At 49.4% G+C, this 19035-nt stretch overlaps 11 protein-coding genes across 11 annotated transcripts; 3 read left to right on the top strand and 8 right to left on the bottom strand.

Annotated features, from left to right (window-relative positions):
• Positions 1-196: 196 nt before the first annotated feature.
• Positions 197-1852, bottom strand: Bathy01g02200 (predicted protein; the record flags this gene model as incomplete). The annotated part of the gene is made up of 1 exon (XM_007515219.1): positions 197-1852. One exon carries the CDS (start codon positions 1850-1852, stop codon positions 197-199), a length of 1656 nt encoding a protein of 551 aa, XP_007515281.1.
• A 569-nt stretch (positions 1853-2421) lies between these two features.
• On the bottom strand, positions 2422-2916 carry Bathy01g02210 (predicted protein; the record flags this gene model as incomplete). The annotated part of the gene is made up of 1 exon (XM_007515679.1): positions 2422-2916. The coding sequence occupies one exon, from the start codon at positions 2914-2916 to the stop codon at positions 2422-2424; it is 495 nt and encodes a 164-aa protein (XP_007515741.1).
• Positions 2917-3077: 161 nt separating this feature from the next.
• On the top strand, positions 3078-4547 carry Bathy01g02220 (unnamed protein product; the record flags this gene model as incomplete). The annotated part of the gene is made up of 1 exon (XM_007515150.1): positions 3078-4547. The coding sequence occupies one exon, from the start codon at positions 3078-3080 to the stop codon at positions 4545-4547; it is 1470 nt and encodes a 489-aa protein (XP_007515212.1).
• Positions 4548-4642: 95 nt separating this feature from the next.
• On the bottom strand, positions 4643-5470 carry Bathy01g02230 (unknown protein; the record flags this gene model as incomplete). Its single annotated transcript, XM_007515443.1, has 1 exon — positions 4643-5470. One exon carries the CDS (start codon positions 5468-5470, stop codon positions 4643-4645), a length of 828 nt encoding a protein of 275 aa, XP_007515505.1.
• A 173-nt stretch (positions 5471-5643) lies between these two features.
• Positions 5644-5901, bottom strand: Bathy01g02240 (unknown protein; the record flags this gene model as incomplete). The annotated part of the gene is made up of 1 exon (XM_007515116.1): positions 5644-5901. The coding sequence occupies one exon, from the start codon at positions 5899-5901 to the stop codon at positions 5644-5646; it is 258 nt and encodes an 85-aa protein (XP_007515178.1).
• Positions 5902-6011: 110 nt separating this feature from the next.
• On the bottom strand, positions 6012-7850 carry Bathy01g02250 (unknown protein; the record flags this gene model as incomplete). Its single annotated transcript, XM_007515161.1, has 1 exon — positions 6012-7850. The coding sequence occupies one exon, from the start codon at positions 7848-7850 to the stop codon at positions 6012-6014; it is 1839 nt and encodes a 612-aa protein (XP_007515223.1).
• A 482-nt stretch (positions 7851-8332) lies between these two features.
• On the top strand, positions 8333-10747 carry Bathy01g02260 (predicted protein; the record flags this gene model as incomplete). Its single annotated transcript, XM_007515708.1, has 1 exon — positions 8333-10747. One exon carries the CDS (start codon positions 8333-8335, stop codon positions 10745-10747), a length of 2415 nt encoding a protein of 804 aa, XP_007515770.1.
• A 154-nt stretch (positions 10748-10901) lies between these two features.
• Bathy01g02270 (predicted protein) lies at positions 10902-12932 on the bottom strand (the record flags this gene model as incomplete). Its single annotated transcript, XM_007515400.1, has 1 exon — positions 10902-12932. One exon carries the CDS (start codon positions 12930-12932, stop codon positions 10902-10904), a length of 2031 nt encoding a protein of 676 aa, XP_007515462.1.
• A 97-nt stretch (positions 12933-13029) lies between these two features.
• Positions 13030-14676, top strand: Bathy01g02280 (unnamed protein product; the record flags this gene model as incomplete). The annotated part of the gene is made up of 1 exon (XM_007515114.1): positions 13030-14676. The coding sequence occupies one exon, from the start codon at positions 13030-13032 to the stop codon at positions 14674-14676; it is 1647 nt and encodes a 548-aa protein (XP_007515176.1).
• A 96-nt stretch (positions 14677-14772) lies between these two features.
• Bathy01g02290 (predicted protein) lies at positions 14773-15204 on the bottom strand (the record flags this gene model as incomplete). The annotated part of the gene is made up of 1 exon (XM_007515300.1): positions 14773-15204. One exon carries the CDS (start codon positions 15202-15204, stop codon positions 14773-14775), a length of 432 nt encoding a protein of 143 aa, XP_007515362.1.
• A 188-nt stretch (positions 15205-15392) lies between these two features.
• On the bottom strand, positions 15393-18908 carry Bathy01g02300 (unnamed protein product; the record flags this gene model as incomplete). Its single annotated transcript, XM_007515690.1, has 1 exon — positions 15393-18908. One exon carries the CDS (start codon positions 18906-18908, stop codon positions 15393-15395), a length of 3516 nt encoding a protein of 1171 aa, XP_007515752.1.
• Positions 18909-19035: the final 127 nt, after the last annotated feature.

Raw genomic sequence — 19035 nt, forward strand, 5'->3', positions numbered from 1 at the left:
CAACAACAGTAGGAATACTGTTGAGAGATACACATGTGTAGGTAAAAGCTCATATAATAATAATAGAATACATGGATTGACAACCCCCCTCTTCGCCTAAAATTTTGTTCATGATAATAATAACAATAAATCTCTCCTTCTTCTTCTTCTTCTTCTTCTTCTTCTTCTCCTTCTTATGTAGTCATACATAATCCTACTATTCCGATCCATACACGTCCCCGACACCGGTATACGGAGATACCGAAATTTCACCCGCGCCGTACTTCGCGACGAATTCTTGCGTCGTCAAATCCTTGTCCTCCGGGTCCACCGAGTATGAATCGATATATTTTTGCATCACCTTCACAAAGTGTTGCGCGTGCTGCTTCAACCCGTTCGGTTTGATGGCATCTTTCGTGTACTGCGTGGCTCTTTTAGAAATCGCTTTAATCTCGTCCGGATTATTCATCGCCCAAATGTATTGCTTCTTCAAATCGGACATGTCTTCCATGATCGGGACGTAATGTACCCACGGCTTGACGTCGTCGTAAAATGAATCTCTCATCGCCGTCTCGTGGTGAAACAACACGCCCGGCATGGCCAGAAACTTAAACGTGGATAACCACGACGTACCACCCCCGCCTCCAATGTCCAACAAGAACTTGAACTTCTCAAAATCGCAGTTGTCGTACAACTTTTCGCGATCGAACATTGGCAACTTGTTCTCTAAGCAATTCGACTGCGGCGACCTCATGTTGTTCGCGCTAAACTTACAGTCAAATTTGTCTGGCTCCAACGCAGATAAAATAACCGCTCTCAATCTCGGCGGGCAATTCCACGCTTCGCCTTGTAAATCGCCCGGAATGCCTTGTCGGAACACCTCTCTTTTGATTTTATCCACGTCCACTCCCGGTTCGCACAAACCCGCGTGTTGCGTAAACCTATTCGCATCAACGGTCCCAATATCCGCGTATTGCTCCAAATAGTGCCAATCTGAACCTCTCCACACCACCTTATCGATCAAGTTATCGAAAATCTCGTCAAAAGTCTCCCCGTTTTCGCCGCGCTCGACGATATCCAATCTCTTCCCGCTCGCGCACATCGGCAAATCCGGATCCTCTTTCTCCTGGGAAAACCACTCGCACTGTTCAAACTTCTTCGAATCGTACGCGTGCGCAATGCACGGTGCAAACGGCAACGTCGGAGCTTGCTCTAACCCGCTCACTTTCCACTTATCCTTCGGTACCGTCCCGAACGAAAACATCTTACTCGGCAGCGTCGGGCACCCGTTCAACTCGCCGACGCACTTATCCTGCGGATAATCTTGCGTCACCCACGCGAAATGGAACGGGTCTTTCCCTTTCGTAAATCTATCACCAAACTCTCTCGGCATGATCGCGTCTAAAAACATCAGCGCTCCAGTCGATCGATCGTCGATGTTCTCCGCGTACCCGTTTTGCGCGATCGTCCACGATTTCCACCCTTCCTGTTCGCTCCACGTGGTCAAATGCGTCGGCATTCTTTTCTGTTCCGGGAGTAACATGTTTCTCGTTTCGATGATGTCCGAAAACGACGTCGATCGGCGGCGGTGTGAGCCCAAGTGCGCTAAATCTGAGAGTCCCAAGAGGCTGTAACTTTGCGAGTTCTTTTCCCCGACAGAGGCGGTGGAGGATGCTTTGAGAAGCGCGAGGGAGAACGCGGCGACGGAAACGGTCGCGATCGCGATCGATTTCAGCACGGAGACGTTGATGAAAGACGGATAAAAAGATGAACGCTCATGATTTGAAGTCGTCGTCGACTCAAAATCTTCCGCGAACGACGAAGACGACGTCTCGTTTTCATCGATCACCAACAGGCGCGAATGTTCATCCATCCCTCCCCGCGGCATCACCATCCTCTCGAAACCAATCAATCAGCTCTTTCTCTCTTTCTGTTTCTGCGATGAGAGAATAACAACGCGACGATCGAAAAATAAAACGAGCGAGACACAAAACGCGCTTTAGGACCCTTCTTTCGAAGCTCAAAGCAGCGCGCCGTGCGTTTGGTCTTCTGTGTATCGCTGCGCGAAAGAATACTAAAGAGAGATGGGTTTTTTCCAATCTTCTTCTTTCGAAGGGTGTTGTGGGTTAGGGTTTAAGTCAAAACGACTCCGCACTAAAAACTCTAGTTGAAACTAACTCTGCGACACAACCGCAGCGCTCCTAAAAGAGGTACCTCTTTCCTTTGCGAGAGGACGCTCCAATCACTTTTCTCATTTCACACCCTTTTGGGTGTTTCATTCTCGGGCGGATACCGTTTTCACTCTGGGTGGTGGTACTCTTCGAACGCAACGCTTCCCGAGAGTGCGCGTTTTACGCGCCCCTCCTTCGGAGTCCCGCCGTTTCCGCGGTCGAGAAGCGAGCGCGTAGAAGAAGAAGAAGAAGGGAAAACGTTTCTCTCTCTTTACTCTTTCTTCTTTTTACTGGCATTGCTACTGCTACTCTCTGTTGTTGCATTCGTTTTCATCACTTGCGAATCCGCTATCGTTCTCATCTTTATCGTTTTCTCTTTCTTGGTCAAGAAGATCTCGTCGAGAATAAAATCGACGCCTTTCGCTCTTTTTTGTTTCCTGAGCTTGTGTTCTCGCATGACTTCCTCTTGTCGTTCCTCGGCGCGTTTGAGTTTCATCTCTCGCATTTTCACGTGCTCTTCTCGCAAGCGTTTGTGTCCTTTTAACGGTCTCAGTGCAGGAAACTTCTCTGGTTTCCGCGCTTTGTCGTGCGCTTTCGCCGGCCACGGGACGTGTAACTCGATCGCTTTTTTCCGCAACTCGGCGAGTTTCCGCAAGGAAAACTCCGGTTTTTGCCACTTGTTCGTGTTTTCTAATTTCCTAGGCAGCAACGCGCGCGGGAGCTTCGAGAGGTGTCGCTGGAACTTTTGCGACGCGTTGCGATACATTATTGGGGTACTCTTCTTCTTCTTCTCAGTATTCTTTACTAAATGCGCGTCGTGTGAAGCGCATTCGCGCGCGCGCAAACTCTCGTCGGTTCTTTTTATGAACGATTTTTATCCAATTTTTCTCTCCATTAGTCGAAGGAGGAACACCACATATATACTCTATGTCTCATCATCACAACCGCCCGGCGATCGTCGTCGACAACGGCACCGGGTACACCAAACTCGGGTTCGCCTCGAACACGGCGCCGTCGTTCGTTGTTCCAACGTGCGTGTCCGTTTCTGGTGGAGGGGTGTCCTCCTCCTCCTCGTCCGTTTTAACAACACAAAGCAAAAAGGAGGAGAAGGATGAATCCAATTTCCCCGGTAACGGAAATTCTAAGAAGAAGAAGAAGAAGAAAGCGTACGAGTATTACTCTCATCACAATCACGCGTCGAAGTCTTTGCAGGATTTAAACTATTCCATCGGCGAGGACGCGCTCGCGCAGATTAACTCGAAAACCATCAAGTGGCCGATATCGAACGGCATCGTGAACGACTGGACGTCCATGGAGAAATTTTGGCAAAAGACGTTGTTGAACGTGTTGCGAGTGGAGCCGGAGGAACATTTTTTCTTACTCACGGAACCGCCGTTGAATCCAGCGGAGAATCGAGAACGAATCGGGGAGATTATGTTTGAGACGTTTAACGTGCCTGGAGTGCACATAGGCGTGCAAGCGGTTTTAGCCTTGAATGCGAGCGTGGCGTTGAATGCGTCCGCGGCGGCGGCTTCGAGTAAAAAGAATAGGAACGGAGACGAAGAGAATAGCGGTAATGATACTAGTAAGAGAGATAGAAACGACGGATTAACTGGAACGGTGATAGATATTGGTGATGGGGTTACACATGTCATACCAGTCTGCGATGGGTACGTGGTGAGCAGCGCGATCAAATCGGTTCCGTTAGCTGGGAGAGATTTAACGAGATTCGTGCAAACGTTGATGCGAGAAAGAGGGGAAAACGTTCCGGCGGAGGAGTTTAGCAGAGTGGCGCAAAAAGTAAAAGAAAAGTATTGCTACGTAAGTAAAGATATCGCGAAAGAGTTTGAATTGCACGAGCGGAACCCGAAGGAGTACGTGATACGAATGGAAGGCGTGCGAGCGAAAACGAATTTGCCGTGGCAAGCGGACGTGGGGTACGAGAGATTTCTAGCGCCGGAAGTGTTTTTCCGACCGGATATGATTGCCGAGAAAGAGAACGGTTTTGGGCAGTTTTCGTTGCCAGAATTAGTCGACAACGCCATCCAAGAGTGTCCAATCGATAGCCGACGGAAACTGTACGGAAACATCGTTCTCAGCGGTGGCTCGACCATGTTTAAAGGATTCGGGAAACGAGTGAAGAGAGACGTGAAACGAGTCGTCGATAAACGGATTTCTGAAAGCGAAGTAAAGAGCGGGAATAGATTGAAAGCGAAATCGGTGGACGTGGAGGTGTTTACGCACGATATGCAACGGTACGCGGTGTGGTTTGGTGGGTCCGTTGTAGCTTCTATGCCGGATTTTTACAAGAGCTGTCACACGAGAGAGGAATATTTCGAGTACGGCTCGCAAGTCATGCGATCGAACGTTTTAGAAAAGGAGGAGGTATTCTTCTGAGTGTAAATATATTGAAAGTGCTATATGTATATGTAACAATGTACCTAGATACTTGCACAAGCGAACCTCTTTCTTCTATTTTTCTACTATGTGCATTACGCGAATGGATTCTTCGTCGCGTTCGTGAACACGCTCTTCGCACGTTCGCGTTCCTTCATTTCGCGTCTCGCCCTTTCCTCTCTCATTTTTTGAATTTTCAACGCGCGCGTTTGTTCGTCCTCTTTAGTCTCATCATCCGAGGAGGAGAAGGAGGAAGAAGAAGACGAACGCCGCCTTTTCTTTTTCTTTTTATCTTTCTTCTTTTTCTTCTCCCTCTTCTCTCTTCTCCTTCTTTCCGAGGGTGGCACGTATCCGTCCCTGAGCATGACTTTTGTCAGCGTCGGACGATTTTCAAACGGTTGTTCCTTATCCGCCAATCGCAAGCGTTCTGTTTCTTCTCTTTGCATTCGGATTCTTTTCGGCAACGAGCGGTGCTTTTTGCCACCATCGTCATCGTCATCGTCATCGTCATCTTCGTCGTCGTAAAACGAAGCATCCGATTTCGCGTACCACGGTTGCCTCAAGTGCGTCCCGCTCCCGCCTAATCGATTCCCCTCGTCCTCCTCGCTCTTCTTCGCTTTCTGTTTCCTCTCCAATGAGGCCAGCGCTTTTTCGTGCTCCTCGAAAAAGTTCACGTGTTTATTCTCGTGCACACTCTCTACGCGTCCTTCTCGCCCACTCTCCTTCTCTTCTTCTTCTTCTTCCTTCTCTCCTCGCAACGCTCGCAACCGCTTCTCTTTCTCCTCCTCCTCTTTTCGCGCCGCTTCTTCTCTTTGCTCTCGTTCAAGTTGCTCTTCGTCTCTTCGAACGCGTTCGCGTTGTTTCCGACCGTACACGTTCCAGGACTTTTGCGGGAGAATGTTCAACCCTCCGTGTCCGCCCATTAGTATTCTTACTCTTTCGAGTCGTCGTTCGACTCCGTCGACCTCCTGTACTCACAGAAGAAACGTATCTCAACACGACAGGCAAAATCTCGTGTTGCTTTGAATCACAACGCTTTCCTCTTCGTTAAATACGTCGAATGAGAAGAAAAAGCTCGGCAACAACAAGAACAAAATTAACTCAACCAATCCTTCGCGTTTTGTTCCGCGCGTCGTTTCTCTCCTTCTCCCAGTGTCGTTTCTCTTTTCGCTTTCAGTTCCGATTTCTTAATCGCTTTCCCGAAGCTCGAGTTCGAAAATTTCTTCTCTCTGGCCTCCGCCGCGTGCGCGGCGTTGTCGCGCGCTTGTTGCAACTCTCTCCTCTCGTTCTCCTCTCGGAGCGCGATCGTTTCGGGATCTTCTTTTGGGAAACAGGAGGAGAAGCAGTTGCCCATTTATTTGTCTTCTTCTCAAGTAGTAATATTCGTGGGGGTAATATTCGTGCTTTTTTGTGTCGTTCCGTGTGTTTGTGTTCAACTCTAATGCTAAAACTCTCTTTTCTTCTTCATCCGAGGAGACCAGAGATGCTGATTTTACCCCCACTCTTTTCTACCGAATCATCGGAAACCGTTTCCGTCGTTTTTGTCGTTTTTAACGACGCCGGTCTCGCGTGCGTAGTACTCGTCCGATGGAGAGCTTCCGGTCTCGAAGAAGAAGGCTTATGGTAGTGCGTTCTCGCTTCCGCGCACGTCGGCAACGTTTTTAGGCGTCTCTTGTTTTCGTACGGGTGTTGCTCGTAAAACATCTCCATTTGCTTCTCGTACTTCGCGGTGATTTCCGAGTGCAGTTTTGTGTCGATGGTGTTCATTTCTTCGATCATTTTGTGCAATTTCTCGTCGCCTGCGATGTTATCTTTGTGCTTGACATTTTTCACGTTGGCGTGTTTGCACCAAAGCTGCGCTTTGGTTTTATAAAAAAGCCGTTCGCCGACTTCCGGGAAGAGCGAAGCGAAGATGCGCCAGGTGTACGACTCAAACGCTTTTTCCAAAGGTATCACCGCTTCGAACTTCGAGAGGATTGCTCGCGCGCGATTGAGATGTTCTTCGGTGATTTTCTTCGGCGGCAGCGTGTAAACATCCGGACCTAACAACGTTCGCGTGACAAAATTGTTGATACCGGGAGTACCTGGCATGATGTGACCGAGATTTTCTCGAAAATTCAATAAGCTCGGTCCGAACCACGCGCGTTCACCTTTATTCACACCGGCGTAGGATGTTTCGACAAATCTTTTCGTCGCGTTCACGCCGTCGAATCCGTGTCGAATGCTCAATTCGGATTTATATCTTTTCAACGGATCTTTGAAAAACATCACGTATCGAAATTGCGGACAAATGGTAAAATCATTCGCCTTCTCGCCGGTTTCCGCTAAAAGCATCTCGCGGAATAGAACGCGAAATTTCCACTTTTTCGCGTATTCCGCCATCGCTTCGCAATCGCGTTCGTCCACCATCATGTTTTGCACGTGTTCATCCTTCTGGTCGCACGAATCTAACGTCTTCATTTCTTCTTCGGTCCACTCGCCGGGTCCTTTATAGTATCTCGACCAATGCCACGGCATGTTACACATCAAGTTACAATTCCCTTCGAATGTTGTTCGCACTCCGCCGCCAGAGACCGAGTTACACGCCGCCGTACCCCCTGAATTCGATATGTGAACGAACATCACCGGTTTCTCGCTATCTGTGTTACTATTCACTCCTAAATTGTCTCGATACATATCCCCGTATTTCGTGTGCAACATTCTACTCTCTCTCGCCCATCCTCTCTCTGCCATCGAATATCTTCGTTCCCACTCAGCCACGAGTTCTTTCGTCGTCTTTTTTCGCGTCGTTTTTCTCTTTCTCATCTCTTCCCTTCTTCTTCTCGCTTGCATGTTTTCGTGTTCTACCGCGTAATTTCTGCTTTCCCGCAAGTCTTGCCATCTTTTGATATGTTCGAGTCTCGTCTGCGACCGCGCTTGGCGTTGCAACTCGAGTTTCTCAAAACCCGGGTTCCTCTGCCGTTCTCGTCGTAACATCATTTGTCGAGATCTGGATTCATCCTCTCGCATCCTCCGTTTGTCCTCGTGGCCGTCGCCCTCGGCTTCCTTCTTCTTCTTTTCATTTTGCCTGTTTTTTCTATTCATCATCCATCTCTCGTATCGGTCTTGTCTTTCTCTGGAACTTGCATCCATATACCGAATTTTATTTTCGTTATTGTCGCGGAGTAATAAACGCCTGCTTCCTCCCGCAGCGGCGACGAGAGTGGGATTGAAAACCTCAAAAGCCGCCGACGACGGTTTGTCGGGGCTGCCGCTCGACGACAAGCGCAGCAGCAAGAGCAGCGAAAACACAATCAAAATCATCGTAAAAAAAACGCTTCGTCGTGGTCGTTTTTTGTGCGCTTCTCGTCGTCGCGTTCGACCCAGACGCGTCTCATCTCCTCCTCCTCCTCGGACATAAAAACGCCTCCCGTTTATCGTCGTCTCTCAAAAGATCTCTCGGTCTCTTTCACGCGCTCACCATCATCGCAAGGAGTTTAAAAGTTTGAGTTGTGAAGAAAAAAAGAGCCCATTCGTAGTCTCTTTACCTGCCTATTTCGTCGTCCACATCTCCTCTCAAAAGCCTCTTTTCTCGCAATCAAAGAACAAAGGTGTTTTTTTCGCTTTTTTTTCGCTTTCTCTTTCTTTCCGTTCCGTCTCTAAGTAGCTCTTCAAGGAGAGGCGAGCGAGACGTCCGAGAGAGAGACCAACAAAACGAGAGACCAAAACACCAACAACAGCTTTTTCTTTCTTTCTTTCCCCATTCTAACGAGAAAAAGAGAGCAGAGAGTACTACTACTCTACTAATGCTGCGTTCGAGGATCGTCGCGTCTTCCTCGACGAAGAAGCGATACGCCGTGCTCGAGATCTGTTCTTCCTCGTTCGCTTCTTCCTCGTCGTCTTCTTCTTCTTCTCCGGTGTTGTTGAAACATTCTCATCAAAATTCCCCGGGGACGAGAGCGAACGACGGGGGAGAACACCACCAACGAGGGAACGACGACGACGACGATGCGAACCCTTCTCCTCCTGAACAGAAGAAGAAGAACAACACCACCAACAACAGCGAAAGGAGGAGGAAAAAAGCTTTTATAACCATTCGACGCGCGATTGAAATCAAAAGCGAGGACGATGCCGTCGCGGGGATCGAGAATACGACGCGTTTTGCCGCGCTCGAGAGGGTGCAAAACGTCCTCCTCGATGCGCGAGCGACGACGGCGATCGGAGACGTGCTCTTTGGAATCATCACCGCGGAGCAAAAAAGGAGCTCTTCCTTCGAGGATGCAAAGGAAGAGGAGGAAAAGACGAAGACGTTTACGACGAGGAGGAGTCTGTTTCTGAACGCCTGCCGAGAGGAGAGAGAAGAAGACGTTAAAGACGAAGACGAAGAAGACGACGGCCGAGGGTTGGCGTTCTTGTTGAGGAGGAAAAACTTTGCCACCGGGAACGAGTACTGGACGATAGTGGCCAAAGCAAGGAGAGACCTGTCGACGACTGTTAAGAAGGAAGAGGAAGAGGCGTTCACGACGAAGACGAAGAAGAAGAACGGGAGCAGCAACGGAGGCAACACGAAGAAGAAGACTTTGAAAGAAGAGAACAAGAAGGACGACGATAACAACAACGCGAATTTTGCGAATAAACCGAGCACATCTAGCAGCGACTTTAACAACGGCGATAGCACGACGACGACGACGACGACTCCGATCAAAACTCGATCGTTTCGAATAGACGACCCTTCGCAAGACGCGTCTGTTCTCGAGGCGAAGGAAAGGGCGATGAAATTTTCGTTCTCGAGAGCGTTCAACGAGTGGTTGCACGATCAACCCATCGCGAAGAACCCGAGACGAGCCGGTCTTGGAGGGTCTAGGAAGAGAGCTATGAAACATCCGTGCGCGTATACCGGGGAAATGGGAGAGGATTTTATCGATTGTGCGTGCGGGGATAACGAAGAGTACGGATTTATGTTGGCGTGCGAGACGTGCGGCGCGTGGGAACACGGCGAGTGTTGCGGGGTGAAATCGGAAGAGGCGATTCCAGAAGGGTACGCGTGTTCGACGTGCGTGAAAGAGAAAACGGTGAAGCGCTTCCCCAAACACTTAGTGATGGTTTTAGATTACGAAGAGGAAGCGGATGTGAAAAAGAACAAGAACAAGAAGGACGCGTTCAACGACAACTCGGCGGAGAAAGTTGAAGAAAACGAAGCGCTCGTGCAGGAGATGATTAAAAACGGTGAAATCATCGAGGACGACGATTGGGGATTGCAATCGTTCGTCGCAAAGTCGCTCGGTATTGACTCTAAGAGAGAGTTCGTGCTCCCTCCAAACTCACAGAGTAGTAACTTGGTCAACGCTAAGAGACGGTGCGTGTGCTGCGTGTGCGGATGCGAACACACGGACGAAATCGAGTCGATGGTGAAAGCGTGTAATTGCGTCGGTGGAGGCGCGATTGCACACAGAGACTGCTTGGAAGAGTGGGAAGACGAAGATAAAGGTAATTTGAAATTGAAAAATGGCGATAAGAACAAGAAAGAAAGCACTACCGAGAGCAAAGGCGGCGAGAATAAAAAGAAGAAAATGGTTGACGGAATAATTGTGGACGTGATTGAGGACACTTCGCTTCCAGTCACTCCTTCTGGCACGCGATCGTGGAAAATATTGGACGATTTTCCAGTCAAGAAATGCAGAGCGTGTTGCGGTTTTGGCGGTCTCGCCTGCGGCGGCATCAAAGACGCGAAAGAAGGCGAAGCGATAATCCAAAACCAGAAGAGAATACTCGCCGAAGCGGCGGCAATGTACGAGGCGAACGCGAAAACCACGCGAGGAAATCGCCCAGGCGCAACGAAACCGTTGCTTGACGTTAAGGAAGAAGACGCATCTGGTGGAGACGCAGAGAACGAGCCTGTGAAAGAGAAGAAAAAATCCGGGGGACGAGTAAAGGGAAGCCCGAACAAGAAGGAAAAGAAAACGTCCGACCGACCGCCGAAATTGATGACGAACAAGCAAGACAAGAAGCCGCCCGCCGCGAAGGGTACCACTTTAATCAAGCCGTCAACTGTAAACGGCGTCAGCGTGAAGAAAGAGGAGAAGAAAGTCTTACATCACAATTCCTCGGGCACGAACAACACCACTTCGTCGGTATTGACTCACTCACACATTCCGTTGAAGAAACGGAGATTGATGATGTTCGAAGAAGATTCGCGCAACGGCATGTACAAACAACATTGAAAAACATATTGACAAAAAATAATCGACGACGACAAAAGACGACGACGAGGAGATATATAACATATTTTTACACGTTTAGATCACATTGCTTCTACACTATACGAATATAACTATACAACAACTCTATACCTTCGCTTTCTACCTATCTACTTCATCAAAATAGAGTCAAAACCTGCTCACGTTGGACACCAACCGATGCTAGTTTGTCTTCTAAATACTTCCTGTGCGTTTCGTTGGCGTTCGCCTCTTGCCATTCGAAATACGGAATCGATACTACTCGCCACCCGCGTCGCTCTAATCCTCTGTTTCGAATAATTGTTTTGTGCGTCATCGACTTTTCCATATTCTTTTCAAAATGCGACGGGCCGTCGCACTCGATGGCGATTTTATGGTCGAGCAAAGCAATGTCGATGGACATTACGCCGTCTTCGGTGAGGTATTCGTCGGCAACGTTTTTTATAAACCCGGCTCGAATTCGAGTCGAAACGTGTTTATGAAAGGCTGATAAAGTAACGCTGTGTATCGTTTGATCATCGTAACTCTTTTTCGCGATCGTGTCTAACCATATCGGCGTATCGTGTCGTTGCAGAGCAACTTCTCTTACACCCATGCCGTGCAAAGAAGAAGAAAAGCCTTTCGCTTTCGTACTTTTTGTCGTTGTCGTCGATTGATTCGTGGACTTCCTCTTTTTACTCGTATTGGTCACGTCATCCAATACCTCTTCGTCGACGACATCATCATTTCCCACAGCGTGCTGATCCATCCAATGATCCTGATGCATCACGCATGCGTGGTAGAGCATGTTCAACCCTTCCGGCGCAAACTCGTCGTGGTGCATCGAACTCACTCTCGCCCACAAGTCACCGTATACCTCCGCCTCGAACGCGTCTACCGCAGCTAACGCCCATATCGAATTGCACAAATCCTGCGAATTACATCGTCTCGCGTGCCTCTTCCCACCTAACGCTTTCAACATCTCTTCGTCCATTTTATACCCAAACGTCGCCAATCCTAACAACGAGTTCGACACTGCCTGACTGGCGCACTCCTCCAGCCTCTTCGCCAACGTCTCGCTCACGACGCTCAGAAATGCATCTCCCGGGTGATGCTGCAACATCGCCGACGCCCACGCGATGTTTGAAATCTCTTGCGTTTTAAACTTTTCGTGGTACTCCGTCGTCAACTTCAAATACGCATCCATGATCTTCTCGCCCGGATGACATCTGAGAGTGCCGCACGACCACATGGCATTCCCAATTGCTTGCGTGCTAAACCCACCAAAAGGCACGTCTTTGGCTTCAAACATCCCCCCGGCTTTTTTCACGTCTTCCAGCACTTCCGGCAACATCCTCAGAGCTTGTTGCATCAACAATTCCGCGACTGTTTTGCATCTCAAAAGATTCCACTCTTTCAACCGAGCGAAAGACCACAACGAATTCGACAACGCCTGAGGGTACAACTTATCCACGTTTCCCTCGATAATATCCGCAAACTTATCCAATATCCCTAATCTCGGGGTATACAATATCGTCGCGCACGCCCATAAAATATTCCCAACGTTTTGCGCGTCGAACGCGTCTTCCGCTTTCATTCGACTACTATATTGCCGCCGCTCGTGCCGCCGCTCGGCGGTTTCGCGACTCGTGACGTCGCCATCCTCGTTCCCACGAAACAAACCTTGCATGCACCTCACCGTCGCCTCTTCCAGTAACAACACTCGCGCGTCTCTCTTAAACTCTCTCACCGATGACCGTTCCTCTCTCCCGAGCTTTTTCGCCAGCCTGTGCCAGGCGGTGGAAACGTTCACTCCGTTGTATTTCTCCGAGTTCGTTTCCACGTGCTTTAAAATCTCCGAGCAGGTCACGCACGCCACGATTTCTCGGTTGAGTTGCACGTGCTGGAAAAACGACGAACTCGCCGGGCTGTTGTTGTTGTTCTTGTTCTTTGGATCCCTTCTTCGACTTAAAGTCGTCGTTACGTTCGTCGTCGTCGTCGTCCTCCTCCGACGGTCATCCGTGGAAAAGCGCTTCCTCCAAAGGAAAGAAGAAGAAACGGCGGCGCAGGCGGTGGTAAAAACGCTTTGCTCCGACGAGAGTAAAAAACGACCACCACTAGCGATACTGAAATCGTTGTTGTTCGTGCGAGCAGCGGCGAAACTCAGACGACGAGAGAGAAGACGGAACATATCTCTCACTTTGGGAAAAAATCAGTCATTTTTTCTTTTCTAAGTGGAGAAAATTCCTCAAATCAGACGAAGAAGAAGACAAAGAGGAAGCTCTAAAATGCCTCGAACGAAAGCGTCGGCGAAGCGAGAGGTTGAAGCGGTCGTCGATGAAGGCGAGGGAAAACAACAGGAGGAAGACACGGAAAAATCATCGCCGCTGTCGCCAACAACAAAGAAGAAGAAATTGGTGAAGAAATCATCGAACGAGAAGAAGAGAAAGATCGAAGAGGAAAAGGAGGAGGAGGAGGACGCCGCGAAAGTCGCTTTGAAAGAAGACGACGGAAAGGGGGATGATGATGATGTTGCCGCCGCTGAAAAGTCGACGAAACATTCGACGAAACGCGCGAGAGCGAATAAGGAGAAGGCGGGGAAAAACGCGATGGAGATGACGAAGAAAATTAAGGAAAAACAGGAGAAGGAGAGAAAGATAAAGACGAAAGAGGAGGAGGAGGAAAAGGAGGAGGACGGAAAGGCCGACGCAGACGCAGGCGAGGAGGAGAAGGGAGAACGAGGAACACCACCGGCGAAGAAAAAGTCGAGCAATAAAGTCACGGTGGGTAAGAAGCAACCAGCCGCCGCCGCGAAGGGCGGCGGCCGAGCGAAGCGAGGAAGCGCAAAGTTAGAACCGGCTGTCGTCGAGGAAGCTCCGGTGGTAAAAGTGCCGTCCTCGGTGCCACAGCTGATGGAGTTGAAACAAATCATGGAACGGGAAATGATCGAACACGAAGAGGCGAGCGCGTCGATGCGAGCGGCGGAGATGGAAAGGATCGCGGCGTTGAAAGCGTTGGACGAGGCCAATAAGAAGGCGGAGTTTTCTGGGTCGCATTTGAATCGCGTGGCGAGGAGGATGAAGCAGACGGCGAGGAAGGTGGCTGCGCAAACCGTGAACGCACAGATGTTGGAGCAGACGATGATTACGAAAACCGTGAAGAATTGGGCCAAGAGTAAAGACGAAGGGATGAAAGAGGCGAGCGATATATGCATGTCGATTATGAACGAGTGGATTGATTTGGTGAGAAATACGGCGCATTTGATGCAACAACAACATAAACACGAAGGCCCAGCGACGGAATCGCCGATGGATGTGGACACGGAAAAGAAAGGCGAGGAAACAAAAGCTGGAGAAGAGGAAGAAAATCCCCTCGATGTCAAGAAAGAATCCAAAGCCAGTGAGGAGAACGAGAAGAACGCAGCTAAGAGAGACGACGAAGAGAAGAAAAAAGTAGAAAAAGAGGAGCAAAAACCACGAGGAGGAATGCCGCCACCAAAGAGTTTACCCGGAGGTATTAAAGTCGAGCCTAACCTCCCGGGACCACTCGCGGATATTTACAAAAAAGCCGCCCCCGGCGCGTCGAAAATTCTCGAGGAAGCGAAGAGAAAAACCGCCGCGATGCATTCCATCGTTCCGAAAGAACCCGACCACTCCTCCGTCCGCTTGAAAGTCCTCTCCTACCTCCAAAGTACATTCAAACTTTCCAAGGACGCCGCTTTGACTTGCGAAGCAGCTTTATTCAACGCCAAAGCAGTCGTCGGCCTCGATTACAAAGCGACTTTGAAAAAGCTCAGCGAAGACGGAATGTCAGTTTTAAAATCGGGATCGGCGAACTTAGACGTCGGTCGAGTCCCTCCGGGTTTGACCTTGTTCATGCAACAAACGAAGTCGTTGCAGGCAAAGAAGAAGAGAAAGAGAAAGAGCCTCAAGTAAGTACAGTAGTTGTAAAAGAGTAAATTCTAAAAATCTAACAACATGAAATACTATATACGCGCGACGACGACGACGACGACGACGATCGTCATCAAACTAAACCATACTAAATCCAAGTTTCCTCATCGGTCGTTCCAACGTCTTATCTACTAACTTTGTCCCTCTCAGTTGTCGCCGCTGCTTTGGCGTCTTGCTAAAACCCATGTGTCTTTTCCCTTTTTGTTTCCTTCGGAACAAACCCGACGCGGTGACGGAAAACCGGCCTTTCCACGAGCTGTAGCCTTTTATTTTCGTGCGCGTTTTGGACATTTTGACTTTCTGGGAGGTGGCGTACCCGCGGTGTGCTGTTGCTCCTGCTGTTAATGGTGGTGGTGAGAGTGCTTTCATCATCGTCGGCGGTCGGGGAGCGCGCACGATCGACGACGATGAAGCAAAACGCCGCTCGAATCTTCCCCTAAAACCGCCGAGTGGTGTCGATACCATCGGCGACGTAAACGACGACAAAGCGCACGACGGGCTCGCAGACATCGTCGCGCTGAACGAGGAGGCGCGCCGCAAAACGTTATCGAGCGTTCTTCTCAACATGGTGTGTATTTCTTTTCTCCGGGGTGCGAGAATGCGTGTTCTTTTTATGATGCTCTTCTGTCGGCATCGAGAGGCTTTGAGACGATAAACATATACCGCACGAGAATCATATTAATACGCGACTACATACACTAAAAATTCTTTTCGAACAACGCGTCTCCTTCATTGCTACTGCTACTGCCACTACTACTGCTACCCCTGACGCGTTTGGAAAACGAGCTGTCCCAGTTCAAATCGCCGTCGTCGTCTGAATCGTCTTTCGCTTCCTCGCTCGCTTCGACCGCGGCGGCTAACTCTTCGGCTTCTTCTTTGTTATTGTTGTTGTTTGCTTTAGATTTCCCGGCGCGTTCGAAGAATTCACTGTCGAGCAGAGGTTTAATTTTCCACTCTTTCTTGCGCTCTTCGTAGGTGAGGTCGGGTAATGCTCTCGCGTTTGCGGCGGTGGTGGCGTTTCCCGCGTCCAAACTCGCGCCTTCGTTACCGGCTTCTCCTCCACCGCCGCCTTGACTGGCGTCGCCACCCGAAGTAGTTTTGTCCTTCTGGTTTGAAATATCAAATAAAGAGTTGATGGACGGTTTTTCTGAAGATTCTTCGACTGCTTTTGGACGAAGTTGTCTCGCGATTTCCGCCGCTCGATCGACGACTTCTGGTTTCACTTTACTCGTTTTCTTCATGATGTCTTCGACTTCCGTGACGACCATTTTCTCGGCGGCGGTTTTCGTCGCGTCTAAGAGCTTCGCGACGGTTTCGTCGCTGATTCCATCTCCAGCCGAATCAGAACTATCTGTGTCCTTCTTTTGTTTCGTCTCCTCTCTCGGAACCGATCCTTTGTCTTCGTCCTCTTCCTCTTTCCTTCTCTCGGCCAACTCGCGCGCTTCGTTTTCAACTTGCGCCAACGCTTCCATCAAATCTTTACCTTCCTCGTCGTTACGTCCAGAGTTTTCAATCGCTTTCATAACTGCTTTCAAAACGTTCTCCGACTGCGTCTCCTTCGCTTCTTTCAAATCTGCTAACGTTTTGCTGATAACTTCCGCGGTCATCTGCGTAGTGTTTAAAACGTTTTGAACCTCGTGAAGTCGACTCTGCGCTCGCGCGGATGCCGAGGAAACCCCGGCATGCGAGACGTCCATGGCGCCGATAACTTCCGTGGCGACATCGTGTAATACCGACAACGCAGATTGCGTTTCAAACACGCGTTTGACGGTTTCAGATTCGTCGGCGACGAGTTTTTCAACCTCCTTCTCTTCTTTTTCTACCTGTTTCGTTTCGTTTTCACCGTCTTTGCCGCTCTCGCTATTTTTCGAAGACGACTCCTTAATTGAATCGAAATCAACCACTGTTCCAGTCGCTTCTGCAATCAACGCCGCGTCTTTGTCGCGTCGTTCTTGTTCCTTGTTCTTTTCTTTTTCTATTTCGTTCTTCTCGTCGCTGATTTCATCGGAAAGTTCCTCCAACGTCGCCTCGGCTACAATCAACGAACCGATGGTAACGTTTCCAAATGATTTCGACATTTCCGAAACTTCTTCGATGGATTTCTTCAAGACTTCCCCGTGCGCGTCGTCGTCTGAATCTCCAAAAAACATGTTCTTAAAATCCGAACTGCTACTACCTCCGTCACTTTTTGAGCTCAGCTTTTCCAACGACGCGACGGCGTCTTTCACTATTTGCATCGTTTTTTCCGATTCTGTCTGCGCAATCGACAACTCACTCTCGGCTTTTTCAACTCGTTGAAACTTATCTGCCGCTTCGTATACTTTCTCGTACATCACCGCGGCTTCGGAAGCCTTCGCTTCCGCCGCGTGCAACGAGGACACTAAATCAACCAACGTTTGCTCTTCGTGGACGGCGCGAATGGTGTGTTCGGTCGATTTCACCAACAAATACACGCCAAACGCGCAAAAGAGTCTCGCTATTTGTCTAGATGTTGTCAACCCGAGCGTAGTGATCCAACCGAACGAGCTGACTTTGCTTGAGGCTTTGGCGTAACTTCCTGAACTATCGCTCGTGGCGGATAAGAAAATCAAACTCGGCGCGGTGAAAATCAGCGTCGAACATGACGTCGCACCGACTAAACCAAACACAAACTCCACGTTGGGAATATAAAACGCCATCGCCAACGAGGAACCAAACAAAACGGCATTTAAACCTATATCTTGCCCTCTGGACATTTCTTTCTGAGAATCCGGCGACTGGCACACTCGCAGCACGACCGGCGTTAACGTCTCTCTCAACGTGATAAATACAACCGGAACGCACGTCGCCATCGACACGCAATACAACAACTTCATCGTTCGCATCAACACCCCCCACGAACCTTTCTCCGCTCCAAAGTTTCGCAACACGTCCCCGCTCGCGCTATCTTGAAACGTCAAGTACCCCATCAAACCGATGATAAAATACGCGATCCCGGAAATCCATATGCTCTTATTCGCCACCGATAACACTCTGTTATTCGTCGGATCTTTCAACGTTTGAACCACTGGATACATAATCGGCGACGCCGCGAAACCAAACGACAACACCGGTAACACAATCATAATCTTCTCACTATTCCACGTCTGCACCGCGTTATTCCCAGCCAACTCGTGTTCGGCGTACAAATCCGGATACACTGAACTCTTAAAAAAATACACCACCGCGACGGACAAAGTAAACATCCACGCGATAAAAATCCCAAACGCAGACGTGCTGCTCAACGCTTTCGCCGATCTAATCATCGTCCCTATCGGCACAAACCCAAAACATACCACCGCAACCATGGTCTCCCCTCGACTCGGCTCGGCGCCCGCTGGCACAATCGTCCCAGCCACGCCGGAAAAGATATCCGAAACTATATTCACGTACGCCACCGAACACCCCATCAACAACGCCACCACGCAAATTCTCACTAATATTTTCCCTCTATCCCCTAACGTTCTAAACGCGACTTCTTCGTAACTCCACGCGTCCGTCACCGCGCTCGAAAACAACAAACACTGCGTGGTAAACATCGTCGAGCACGCCGAGACGACAATCAACATCGTCGTCAAAAACACCCCGGTCAATTTGAAACAGTACGGTAAACCCAACGCTCCGGTGCCTAATATGCCGTTGATTAAGTTCACCGTCGCTTGGTTCACAGAATTCGTTCTGTTGTTGTTGTTGTTCGCAAAACCCCCACCATTCGGCGTGGACGGCATCGAATTAGAACCAGGCACGTAATGGTTGTCATTCGTATTCGTATTCCCGTCAGGATGTCCAAAATGTTTCGTCGGCGAACCCGCGCTGCTCGCGGTCCCGAACAACTCTTCCTCGTACCCAAACTTGGACGAATTCGATCCTTCTCCTCCAAACGTCGTCATCATCGTCGCGGCGTTCCCGCGTCTCCGAAACGCTTTTTCCGCGTTAATGTTGTTCGTATTATTATTACTGCTGCTGTTGTTGTTCGAAGCATCATCAGAAGATCCTCGAGGAAGAGAACTCCCGTCGTTGTTATTCTCGTTCGTCCCCTTTGCGCTCGACATAATCTTCGCGTTGTTGTTTTGCCCTCCTCCTATCGTCGTTAAACTCTCTCGGATATTTCCGAAGAAAAAATCAAACGCGCCACCTTTCCCTTCTTCGAACGCGCCTTTCGCTCCTTCCTCCTCCTCGTCCGCGCTCTCGGACATGTGCTCGAGGAGAGAGATGAAAGAGATTCAAATGTGCAGCATTTCGAGTAAAAAGTTTCCTTTGAACACACAGGCTTCGTTACAATACTACACGCGCGCTTTGTTCGTTCTTTCTTCTTTAAGAAGA

Source organism: Bathycoccus prasinos (genome assembly GCF_002220235.1).
Source record: "Bathycoccus prasinos genomic : Chromosome_1".
Lineage (NCBI taxonomy): Eukaryota > Viridiplantae > Chlorophyta > Mamiellophyceae > Mamiellales > Bathycoccaceae > Bathycoccus > Bathycoccus prasinos.